Source organism: Mobula birostris, chromosome 1, assembly GCF_030028105.1.
Source record: "Mobula birostris isolate sMobBir1 chromosome 1, sMobBir1.hap1, whole genome shotgun sequence".
NCBI classification, from domain to species: domain Eukaryota; kingdom Metazoa; phylum Chordata; class Chondrichthyes; order Myliobatiformes; family Myliobatidae; genus Mobula; species Mobula birostris.
Genome location: NC_092370.1, coordinates 224,776,023 through 224,789,215, shown reverse-complemented (window position 1 = coordinate 224,789,215; position 13,193 = coordinate 224,776,023). Strand labels below are relative to the sequence as shown.

The 13,193-nt window shown below is 46.7% G+C and overlaps 1 protein-coding gene across 2 annotated transcripts in view; it reads right to left on the bottom strand.

Moving 5' to 3' along the window:
- Positions 1-13,193, bottom strand: part of LOC140205196 (uncharacterized) — a 92,661-nt gene that overhangs the window by 16,962 nt on the left and 62,506 nt on the right. For both annotated transcript variants that reach the window (XM_072272560.1, XM_072272549.1), the window contains 5 exons: positions 11,601-11,683; positions 8,410-9,654; positions 4,998-5,152; positions 3,888-3,978; positions 414-551 (listed from right to left, as the gene is read on the bottom strand). In XM_072272560.1, coding sequence (XP_072128661.1) covers positions 414-551; positions 3,888-3,978; positions 4,998-5,152; positions 8,410-9,654; positions 11,601-11,683 — 1,712 coding nt within the window. The remainder of the gene's footprint in view (positions 1-413; positions 552-3,887; positions 3,979-4,997; positions 5,153-8,409; positions 9,655-11,600; positions 11,684-13,193) is intronic.

Sequence of the window (13,193 nt, the reverse complement as noted above, 5' to 3'; positions counted from 1 at the left end):
TTCGCCCACAATGGTTTGCTGACCTATACAAACCTACTCCACAATCAATCTAACCCTTCCCTCCTACACAGCTCATAATTCTCCATTTATCTATCACCCATGTGCCTATCTAAGAGTCTCTTAAATGTCCCTAACGTTTCTGTGTCTACCACCACATCTGGCAATGCATCCCACACACCCACCACGCACTATGTGAAAAAAAGCTACCTCTGAACTCCCCCCTAAACTTTCCTCCAATCACCTTAAACGATGGCCAATTCCATCTTGGGGAAAAAGTCTCTGGCTGTTCCCTCTATCTATGCCTCCTATAATCATGTACACCTCTATCAAGTGGCCTTCCATCCTCCTTTGCTCCAATATCAGGACGTACCCAGCACATGATAAAGAGAAGGTGGGGTGTAAAGAAGCACTACCTCGCGCTGTTCGTCCTGTTCCGCTGCCGACATCAGTAGATCATGGGAGTGCTCATCAAGTGCTCCCAGTTCCAGCAGTGACTTCATCTGATCTTGCTCACTTGCGTGATGTTGCCAAAGATTTAAATGAGCTTCGTCCTTAGTAAGAGGGAAGCAAGAGGCTCTGATTAGTTTGGAGGCTGTAAACTTGAAGCATTTGAACAAACGCAACTACGTACTAAAAGCAGAAGGCCATTCAGCCCCTTGAATCTAGTCCTTCATTCACTGACCACATGCCCGAAGGTCGAAGACCGAAGTCAGTGAGTCTTGAGGTAAAGGCCCAAAGGTCGAATCCGAGAGTCCCGGCCAAGGACTGAAGGTTGGAGGCCCAATGCCTGTGACTCAAAGAATGCGGAATTAAGGACTAGAGGCCTGGAGGCATCCTGTCCTCATGTTGGAAGCCTGTGTGTGTTTCTGGTGGGGCGGCTTTGCTGTTGATGTCATTTTGACCTGTTGTTCTACTGCTGAACCTTGTGGCTACGTTGGTGTCGGAATGTGTGGCTACATATATGGTCTTCCCCCAGCACATCCTTGGTGTGCTGGCTGTTATGATGCTTTTCACTGCATGTTTCAATGTACATGTGATAAATAAATCTAAACTCTGAGGCATTTGATAAGGTACCCCATGTATCGCTTATTGAGAAAGTAAGGAGGCATGGAATCCAAGGGGTGCTTGCTTTGTGGATCCAGAACTGGCTTGCCCACAGAAGGCAAAGAGTGGTTGTAGCAACACTCACAACACGCTGGAGGAACTCAGCAGGTCAGGCAGCATCTGTGGAAAAGATCGGTCAACGTTTCGGGCCGGAACCCTTCGTCAGCACTGGAGGGGGAAGGGGCAGAGGCCCTATAAAGAAGGTGGGGGGAGGGTGGGAAGGAGAAAGCTGGTAGGTTCCAGGTGAAAAACCAGTAAGGGGAAAGATAAAGGGGTTGGGGAGGGGAAGCAGGGAGGTGATAGGCAGGAAAGGTGAAGGAGGAATAGGGGAAAACACAATGGGTAGTAGAAGGAGGCGGGACCATGAGGGAGGTGGTAGGCAGCTGGGGGAGGGGGCAGAGTGACATAGGGATAGAGGAAGAGAGGGGGAGGGAATTACCGGAAGTTGGAGAATTCTATGTTCATACCAAGGGGCTGGAGACTACCTAGACGGTATATGAGGTGTTGTTCCTCCAACCTGAGTTTAGCCTCATCATGGCAGTAGAGGAGGCCATGTATGGACATATCTGAATGGGAATGGGAAGCAGAGTTGAAGTGGGTGGCTACTGGGAGATACTGTCTGTTTTGGTGGATGGAGAGGAGGTGCTTGACGAAGCAGTCCCCCAATCTGCGTCAGGTTTCACCAATGTAGAGGAGGCCGCACCGGATGCAATAGATGACCCCAACAGACTCACAAGTGAAGTGTTGCCTCACTTGGAAGAACTGTTTGGAGCCCTGAATGGTGGCAAGAGAGGAGGTGTAGGGACAGGTGTAGCACTTGCGCTTACAGGGATAAGTGCCGGGTGGGAGATCCATGGAGAGGGACGTGTGGACTAGGAAGTCGTGGAGGGACCGATTCCTGCGGAAAGCAGAGAGGGGTGGAGAGGGAAAGATGTGCTTAGTGGTGGGGTCCTGTTGAAGGTGGCAGAAGTTGTGGAGGATAATGTGTTGGATCCGGAGGCTAGTGGGGTGGTAGGTGAGGACAAGGGGATCTCTGTCCCTGTTGTGGTGACGGGAGGATGGGGTGAGAGCCGAAGTGCGGGAAATGGAGGAAATGCTGGTGAGGGCATCATTGATGATAGCAGAAGGGAAACCACGATCCTTAAAGAAAGAGGACATTTGAGATGTCCTGGAGCGGAAAACCTCATCCTCGGAGCAGATGAGGCGGAGACGGGGAAACTGGGAATAGGGAATGGCATTTTTGCATGTGGCGGGGTGGGAAGAGGTATAGTTGAGGTAGTTATGAGAGTGAGTGGGCTTGTAGAAGATGTCAGTAAACATCTAATGACAGAGTGGTTGTAGACAGGTCATATTCTGCATGGAAGTTGGTGACCAGTGGTGTGCCTCAGGGACCCCTAATCTTCGTGATTTTCATAAATGACCTGATGAGGAACTGGAGGGATGGGTTAGTAAATTTGCTGATGACACAAAGGTTGGGGGTGTTGTGGATAGTGTGGAGGGCTGTCAGAGGTCACAGCGGGACATTGATAGGATGCAAAACTGGGCTGAGAAGTGGCAGCTGGAGTTCAACCCAGATAAGTGTGAAGTAGTTCATTTTGGTAGGTCAAATATGATGGCAGAATATAGTATTAATGGTAAGACTCTTGGCAATGTGGAGGATCAATAAGATCTTGGGGTCCGTGTCCATAGGACACTCAAGGCTGCTGCGCAGGTTGACTGTGTGGTTAAGAAGGCATACGGTGCATTGGCCTTCATCAACTGTGGGATTGAATGCAAGAGCTGAGAGGTAATGTTGCAGCTTTATAGGACCCTGGTCAGACCCCACTTGGAGTACTGTGCTCAGTTCTGGTCGCCTCACTACAGGAAGGATGTGGAAACCATAGAAAGAGTGCAGAGGAGATTTACAAGGATGTTGCCTGGATTGGGGAGCATGCCTTATAAGAATGCCTTACGTGAATTTGGCCTTTTCTCCTTGGAGCAACGGAGGATGAGAGGTGACCTGATAGAGGTGTATAAGATGACGAGAGGCATTGATCGTGTGGATAGTCAGTGGCTTTTTCCCAGGGCTGAAATGGCTAACATGAGAGGGCACAGTTTTAAGGTGCTTGGAAGTAGGTACAGAGGAGATGTCAGGGGCAAGTTTTTTTTTAAACGCACAGTGTGGTGAGTGCATGGAATGGGCTGCTGGCGACTGTGATGGAGGCTGATACGAGAGGGTCTTTTAAGAGGCTCCTGGATAGGTACATGGAGCTTAGAAAAAGAGGGTAATGGGTAACCCTAGATAATTTCTAAAGTAGGTACACGTTCGACGCAGCATTGTGGGCCAAAGGGCCTGTATTGTGCTGCTGTGTTTCTATGAAACTGAAATCTGACCTCATTGCAACTTTATCCCTGCATTCTCCTCCTAGACTCGCCCACTACAGGGAACATCCTCTCGACGTCCACTCAGCTTCCAATGATTTGGGCTGATGGATGGCATATAAAACAAAGTTTTTCGATGTACCTTGGTACATGTGACAATAATAAACTAACCCATTAATTTCCCTTCAATAATTTGGTTCTTAATGCAACCTTCACAACCCAAACCACGTCAGTGCCGCAACACTACCACCACTTTCCACTACAATGCATTTTGTCTGTTTTTGTTCCAATTGTGTTCTTTCTTGTATAATTTGGTATCATTTATATCTTTCTCGTGCATGTTGTGCATTTGATGCTGTGTGCCTGTAATTCTGCTGCAAGTAGATGTGTACATACACGAGCTCCCAGTCTGCGTCACTCACCACCACTTCTGGAGGCAATTCTTGATCCAGACCATAAGGATCGTAGCTGTTTGCATCTCTCACGTCTTCAACACTTCTTGTAACTATTGAGCTGGTAAAGTAAAAGCCACAAACCAAATAATTTGACAAGCACACTTGGACAAAGTATATGATAAGAAAACACATTAGTCAGACTTTTTTTGAATCAATAAAATAGTTGTCCTTTTGGCCTCATTGATCACAACAGAGGAGTGTTTGATGGCTCTGGGCCTATGCTCGGTGGAGTTGAGAAGAATGAGTGGGGATCTCATTGAAGTCTATTGAATATTGAAAAGCCTAGATAAAGTGGATGTGCAGAGGATGGTTCCTATCGTGGGAGAGTCTAGGACCAGAGGGCACAGCCTCAGAATACAAGGACATCCCTTTAGATCAAAGATGAGGAAGAATTTCTTTAGCCAGAGGGTGGTGAATCTGTGGAATTCATTGCCACAGACAGCTGAGCAGGCCAAGTCATTGGGTATATTTAAAGCGGAGGTTGATAAGCTCTTGATTAGTAAGGGTGTGGGATTAAGGCAGGAGAATGGGGTTGAGGAGGATAATAAATCAGCCATGGCAGAGCAGATTTGATGGGCCAAATGACCCAGTTCTACTCCGATTTCTTATGGTCTTATTGTCATATGCACAGGTGCAATGAAATTCAACCAGAGGGTGGGAAGGACCTCCTTTCCTCCTTCTACAGGCTTCTAACTTTCAGCCCAAAAGGAGGTCTCTACTCAAACCATTGACCATCCATTGCTCCCCCAAGTCCACAGATGCTGCATCATTCGCTCAGTCCCTCCCGCAACAAGCAATCTGCTGAAGGACTCAGTAGGTCGAGCAGCATCTGTGAGGGGGGAGTGGGGTGGGTGAAGAAATTGTCAAGACTCTGTATCAGGGATGAGACTTTGTCCGGCAGACTGTTGCTCCAGATTCCTGTGCCTGCGGTGGCTTGTGTCTCCTGTGGAGTTTTTGTTCCTCTAGTTCAGGTTATCTAGTTGTAGTACCAAAGAAAAGTGGTAGATCAGCTGCGGGGGTGAGGGGAGGCCGAGAAGCGTGGGCCAGACATGACAGAGAAAAGTCATGGGTGTTCACCTTGAAACCTCGGTGCTCTGTGGTTCTGCGAGTTGCTGTGAGCTGGCGATGGCCACCAGCTCTGTCTCACTGCCCAAGCCCTCCTCCTCTTCTCCAGTCTCCTCTGCCCTGTCCCTTGGATTTGTCTGCAGGTCCCACCGCTGGGCTCCAACCTCCTAAAATATTCAGAATCAGAATTAGATTTAATATCACTGACCTTGACGTCGTGAATAACACACACAAAATGTTGGAATTTAGAATTTATTTAATATCTTACATCCATTGACAACGTGAGGGAGTAAAAGCCTTTTCGTTATGACTCCGTTTGCAATGTACAGACAAGTGAATATAAAAGTCTAATGGCTTGTAGAAAGAAGCTGTCCCGTAGCCTGTTGGTCCTGGCTTTAATGCTGTGGTAGCATTTGCCAGACCGAAACAGCAAAAACAGTGTATGGTTGGAGTGACCTGCGTCCCTGATCATCTTCCAGGCCTTCTTCCTGCAAATGTCCTCAATGGAGGGAAGTTCACATCCACAGACGCGCTGGGCTGTCCGTACCACTCTCTGTAGTGCCCAACAATCAAGGTTGGTGCAGTTCCTGTACCAAGCGGTGATACAGCCAGTCAGTATGCTTCAATGGTGCCCCTGTAGAAGGTCTTGAGGATTTGGGGACCATGCCGAACTTCTTCAGTTGCCTGAGGTGGAAGAGACATTCTTGTGCCACGCTGCTGGTGTGTACAGTCCAGGCAAGATCTTCGGTGATGTGTATACCAAGGAACTTGAAACTGCTCACCCTCTCAACTGCAGACCCGTTGATGTTGGTCGGGCAGAGCCTGTCTCCATTCCTCCTGTAATCCACAATCAGCTCTTTTGTTTTTTGGACATTGAGAGAGAGGTTGTTATCCTGGCACCCCCGTGACCTGGTGTCAACCTCTCCTCTATAGGCTCTCTCATCACTGCTAGAAATAAGGCCAATCAAAGTTGTGCCATCGGGACTGGACAGGACTGGAAAAAGTTCTCAGCCCAAAACATCGACTGTTTATTCCTCTCCATAGATGCTACCTGACCTGCAAAGTTCTTCCAGCATTTTGTGTGCGCTACTCTGGACTTCCAGCATCTGCAGAATCTTGCGTCAGATGGCATGCAGCTTACTGCTTTGTGGCAGCGGCACAGTGCAAAGACAGCAGAGGGTCATAGAAAAGTACAGCACAGAAACAGGCCTTTCAGCCCATCTAGTCTGTGCTGAAATTACTATAAATTACAAAATAAATACATAGTGCAAAAGAAGGAATAACCAGTATTCATGGGCCGTGCAGCAATGTGATGGTGGAGGGGAAAAAACTGTTCCTGAACTTGAGAATGTGTGATGTCAGATTCCTGTACCTCTTCCCAATGGTGGTACGGAGAAGAGGGCATGTCCTGGCTGGTGAGGGTACTTAATTATGGATGCTACCCTCCTGAGGCACCACCTCTATGGTAGGGAGGGCTGTGCTTGTGATGGAGCTGGCTGAGTCTACAGTCCTCTGCAGACCCTTGCAATTCTGCACATTGGCGCCTCTACACCAGGCTCAGATGCAAACAGTCAGAAAGCTCTCCACCACACGACAACAGAAATTGTCAAGGATCTTTTGGCTGACTTGGAGTACTGTGTTCCGTTCTGATTGCCCTGCCAAAGGGAAAGACGTTACGAAACTGGAAAAAGTCCAGAAAAGATTCACAAAGATGATGCCGGGACTTGAGAGACAGAGTTACAAGAGGAGGCCGGACGGGCTAGGACTTTATTCCCTAGAACGTAGGGTTCTGAGAGGTGGTCTTACAGAGGAGTTTAATGTCATGAGGAACATAGATAGTGTGAATGCAACCGGCCTTATTCCCAGTGTTTGGGAAATCAATAATTGGACAGCATAGGTTTAAGGTGAGAGAGCAGAGAGTTAAGAGAAACGAAGGAAAATTTTTAAAAACCCAAGTGGTAGTATAATTGTGGAATAGGCTGCCAGAGGTAGTGGTTGAGGTACGTACAAGAACAACTTTTAAAGTACAGTTGAACAGATACACAGACTAGAACGCTTTAAGAGGTCGTGGGCCAAACACTGTCAAATGGGACTTGGATGGGCATCTTGGCGGGTAGGGAACAGCTGGGCAAAAGCATCTGGTTCTGTGCTGTATGACTCTATACCGAGTCCAAAAGAGAGTAGAGCCGTTGCTGTGCCTTCTTCACAACTGCATCACAGTGTTGGGATACCAGCTGTGTTGCTACTGTAAAATAATATTCAAAGATTTCATAAGCCATCTGAGATTTTTAATTAAACTTGAAAAATAGAATTCTTATCTTCCAAACACATTCTTTGTTTTAGAAATTTCAAACTCAATTTCCATTTCTTAGGAAAGTACCTTTCAATTCACATCAATACTTATCAGCAGTTTCTGCCCCCACAACACTGGCACAGTGGGTTGAGCTGCTGTCTCGCAGCTCCTGCAGCTCACGTTCAATGCTGACCTCGGGCACTGTCTGTGTGAAGTTTGCACAACTTCCCCGTGACCGTGACGTTCACCTCAATGACATGTGGGCCAGTAAGGCTGCTGTAAACTAACCTGATTGATTAGGTACGCAAACACGAGGAAATCTGCAGATGCTGGAATTTCAAGCAAACACACACAAAATGCTGGAGAAAATCTGAGATCTGAGATGCTGCCTGGCCCGCTGCATCCCACCAGCATTTTGCTTGCGTTGCCTGATTGTTTAGGCAGACAGGTAGAATCCAGGGGGAGACTGAAGGGTGGTTGATGCTTAGCATGAACGTGTGGGCCGAAGAGCCTATTTTAGTGCTGTATCTCTGGGCATAGGTACATCAATGTGTATTGTCTGTACCTACATGCCCTTGATTGGCTGCAAGTTTTTCACTGTACCTGTACCTCACCGTACTTGTGCACATGACAGTAAACTCGACTTGGGTTGACAATGTATCATGGGCACATCCCTATCCACCATCTCAGGAGTATCTACAAGAGGTGCCACCTTGAGAAGGCAACATCCACCACATGGGCCATGCCAGCCTCTCTTCACTACATCGGGCAGGAAGTACAGAAGCCTGAAGATCCACACCACCAGGTCCAGGAACAACTACTTCCCTTCAACCATTTGATTCTTGAACCAACCAGCGAAACCCTAATCACTACAGTAACACTACAATCACTTTGCACTAAAATGGACATTTTTTTTTTGCTCTAATGGCATTCTTCCTGAACTACACCATGTACAATTTATGCCCAACTTAAGTTTTTCACGTGAATGCTGCTTTGTGTGTGTCATGCTGTTGCAAGTACGTGTTTCATTACACTTGTGCGTATGACAATAAACTCGACTGTGATTTTGTAGACTTGACACATATGACCGTTGTTGCAAACAGGACAATTTACTTAATGAAGAAATGTTACCTCTGAACCTTCACGCCTTTCTTCTTCATCCTCGTGAGATCCTCCCTCAGATACTTGAAGATCTCCGTTGTTTGGTTCTGAGGACTTTTCTTCCCAAGGTCTATCAGGATGGTGTAGTGACGTCTCAGTCTCCTGCAAGGAAGACAATGGCTGAACAACCTCTCTAGTTTCTGAAAGATTCAAAGTGTCTGCTTGATCAGTGTCAGGGGAGCACAGCGCGTAATCAGATGAGGTTGGACTGAGTTCTTGCAGTGAGAATGTGCCACTGAACTCGGAACAAGACTGATAGGCTTCATCAGTAAGTGGTGACAGTTCTTTGTCAGACTGAATCCTGGGAATAAGATCCCTCTGTGAAGTACTGGTAACCGAGAAAGCTTCAAGCACCTCAGACACAGGTACGTCGTAATGAGGGTAATAAACAAGGTTGAGAGGTATCACAGACACTTTCTCATCGCCCTGGAGGATTGAGCCGATCCCCGTGGAGGACCTCTCATTCTGCTGAACAGATGGCTTCTCATCTGTCTGCGTACCCGATTCTGAAACGGTACGGTTCTGGGCAGGAGCGCTGGCCTCCGCTCGGAGGTCGACAGGACGTAAAGAATGAGGTTGAGAGTTACTGGAATTGTAAGAGTCCATGACGCCTTTCTGTACGGAGGTCTCCGAGGAGGCATCACCTGCCGATTTTACAGACGACGCAGAGGCTTCAACATTGGGTACAACTGTGAAAACGTCATTGGCTGAGACCGGTGAGCTGCTGTCATGGGAGACTGGGGACGATGGCTCCTCCTCTAGAACCAATATCTTCTCTCCAGTTGAAGTCTTTCTCCTCACTGGACGCAGCAGTACAAATATCTCCTCTACTGTCTCAGTAGCCTCGGGGCTATGCTGCGAGGATCGGCGGCGCAAATCCAATGATGGCGGTCCATTATCTTGATATATAGTTGAGTTATTGGCATTGGGAATGGATGAAGGAGATGCTTCTCTCTCAGAGCCTCCATTCTCGTTAACAAGGAAGTGATCAACATCATCATGTGATGGTAGATCATCGACCATCTCCTCTCTCTGCGAGGTGTGCACAGGTTCCTTAGTGTTTTCTGAAGCATAGGATTCATTGTTTAAAACACTGTCCAGTTCTTCTTCCTGGGTCTTACTTGAATATTGCACTCCTAAGTTTGAAGGCATAACTTCAGGGCTGAAGCAAGAGTTTTCCAATGGCAATTCAGAGGCATCTTCTGCCAAATTGTTCTGTCAAGAAAACAAAATAATTAGACGTATTAAACATACACACATCTCCTAATCTTTTAAAAGCTCAGAGTGATGGATTGTTAGTCACAGAGGTAGACAGCCAAACAGCACATAAAACAGACCTAACTGGTTCATTTCAATCAAGGTGCCCACCTAAGCTAGTCCCACTCACTCGCATTTGGGCCATGTCCCTGTAAGCCAGGGGTTCCCAGCCTTTTTTATGCCATGGACCAATACCATTAAGCAAGGGGTCAGTGGACCCCAGGTTGGAAATCCTGCTCTAAATCTTTGCTGTCCATGTATCCGTCCAAATGTCTTTTAAGTATTGCTACACTACCACCTCAACTTCTTCATCTGGTACCTCATTCCATATACATACTGCCCAAGCATGAGAAAGTAGGTGGTGTGTATAAATCTTCCTCTTCTTGCCTAAAACCTATGCCCTCTAGTTCTTCATTCCCTTTCCCTGAGAAAAAGACTGTGCATTGACCCTGTCAATGTCCCTCATGATTTTATATACCTCGATAAGATCACCCCTCATTCTCCTACATTCCAAGGGATAAAGTCCTAGCCTGCCAAAGCAAAGGCTAGCGTAACACTATCACAGCACCAGCGTCCCGGGTTCAATTCCTGCCGCTGTCTGTAAGGAGTTTGTACAAACTTCCCGTGACCACTTAGGTTTCCTCCGCTTGCTCCAGTTTCCTCCCACCTTCCACAGATGTAGGGGTTAATAGGTTAATCAGTCACATGGGTGTAATTGGACAACACAGGCTCATTGAGCTGGAAGGACCTGTTATCATGCTGTGCTGTATCTCTAAATAAAATAAAACCACTCCCTACAACTCAAGTCCTCGAATCCAGGCAACGTTCTTCACTTTGCTCTTCAGGACCTTGTTGAAAGAAGGCTTTATTACCAGAAAATGAAGTCTAACTAATTAGTGAGTGATAGTTGGTCTTAATCTCCTCAGGTAGATCTCCCAGTACCCTTAGTAACACCAGGCACAGTGGTCATCTATTTGATAGAATGGGTGGCACATGGGCACAGTGCCATGGACCCAGGTTCGATCTTGACCTCAGCTACTGTCGGTGTGGAGTCTGCATGCTCACCCCGTGAATCAGTAGAGTTTCCTCCACCTGCTCCTGTTTCCTCCCACATTCCAAAGATATGTAGGTCAGAGGGTTGATTTGCCACTGTAAATTGCCCCTGGTGTGTGGATGAGTGACGGAATCTGGGAGGAGTTGCTGAGAATGTGGGGGGAATGAAAAAGGGGTCAATGTACAATTGGTATAAACGGGTGGTTGATAGCGCAGACTCATTGAGCCAAGAGGCCCGTTTCTGTACTGTATCCATGACTATCCTCCTGGAAAGGGTATGGGTATTGGTATCGGTTTATCATTGTCACACATACTGAGATATAGCGAAAAGCTCGTGTTTGTGTGTCATCCACACAGACCCTGCCAATCACAAATACAAGCAGAAAGAATAACAGAATGAAGATACAGTCAAAAGAAGGATGACAAAGCATAGCCCAAATACTTCAATTATATTATATAGATTAGATTAAAGATTAGCTTTATTTGATGCAAAGGACACATTTCACAGTGTTTCGATGTACATGTGACAAATAAAGCTAATCTTTATCATCCTTATTGTTTTGCCTTGTTCTACCTCAGTGCACTGTGCAATGATCCGATCTCTATAAACAGTATGCAAGACAAGTGTTTCACTGTATCATGGTACATGTGACAATAATAAACCAATTCCAATTCCAAGCCTGTCAACAGTGCTTCTTCATTATTAATTGGCCTAATTAAGTTTTCTGTCTTCTCGGTTCAGTCATGTTGTTCAAATTCATCTGACTCACAGACACTGGCGGAGGGAGCAACTCAAGGCAGCTGACTGTTGATGGCAGAGTTTGCCAGACGCTGAGACACAAATCTCCTACCTCGTCCACATAAGGGAAATGTTCCAGAAACTGTGAGACATAGGTCGCAATGGACTGTTCTTCAGGACGTTCAACATCCACATCTGAAGATCAAAGGAAACACAAGACATAGGAACAGAATTAGCCAGTCATTCCATCGAGCCTGATCCATCACTCAATCCTGGCTGGTTCATTTTCTTTCCCAACCCAATTCTTCTAATGTCACCCTGTAACTGTTGACACTCCTACTAACCAAGAACCTATCAACCTCTGATTTAAACATACCCAATCACCTGTCCTCCCTGAACACTTGCATCAATGGTGTTGAGGTGGGAAGGGCTGAGAGTGTCAAGTTCCTGGGAGTGAACATCACCCACCAATAGCCTGTCCTATTCCAACCAGATAGAAACATAGAAACATAGAAAATAGGTGCAGCAGTAGGCCATTCAGCCCTTCGAGCCTGCACCGCCATTCAGTATGATCATGGCTGATCATCCAACTCAGAACCCTGCCCCAGCCTTCCCTCCATACCCCCTAACCCCTATAGCCACAAGGGCCATATCTAACTCCCTCTTAAATATAGCCAATGAACTGGCCTCAACTGTTTCCTGTGGCAGAGAATTCCACAGATTCACCACTCTCTGTGTGAAGAAGTTTTTCCTAATCTCAGTCCTAAAAGGCTTCCCCTTTATCCTCAATCTGTGACCCCTCGTTCTGGACTTCCCCAACATCGGGAACAATCTTCCTGCATTTAGCCTGTCCAATCCCTTTAGGATTTTATACGTTTCAATAAGATCCCCCCTCAATCTTCTAAATTCCAACAAGTATAAGCCTAGTTGATCAAGTCTTTCATCATAGGAAAGTCCTGCCATCCCAGGAATCAATCTGGTGAGCCTTCTTTGTACTCCCTCTATGGCCAGGATGTCTTTCCTCAGATTAGGGGACCAAAACTGCACACAATACTCCAGGTGTGGTCTCACCAAGGCTTTGTACAACTGCAGTAGTACCTCCCTGCTCCTGTACTCGAATCCTCTTGCTACGAATGCCAGCATACCATTTGCCTTTTTCACCGCCTGCTGTACCTGCATGCCCACTTTCAATGACTGGTGTATAATGACACCCAGTTCTCATTGCACCTCCCCTTTTCCTAATCGGCCACCATTCAAATAATAATCTGTTTTCCTGTTTTTGCCACCAAAGTGGATAACCTCACATTTATCCACATTAAATTGCACCTGCCATGAATTTGCCCACTCACCTAACCTATTCAAGTCACCCTCCATCCTCTTAGCATCCTCCTCACAGCTAACACTGCTGCCCAGCTTTGTGTCATCTGCAAACTTGGAGATGCTGCATTTAATTCCCTCATCTAAGTCATTAATATATATTGTAAACAACTGGGGTCCCAGCACTGAGCCTTGCGGTACCCCACTAGTCACTGCCTGCCATTCTGAAAAGGTCCCGTTTATTCCCACTCTTTGCTTCCTGTCTGCCAACCAATTCTCTATCCACATCAATACCTTACCCCAATACCGTGTGCTTTAAGTTTGCACACTAATCTCCTGTGTGGGACCTTGTCAAAAGCCTTTTGAAAATCCAAATATACCACATCCA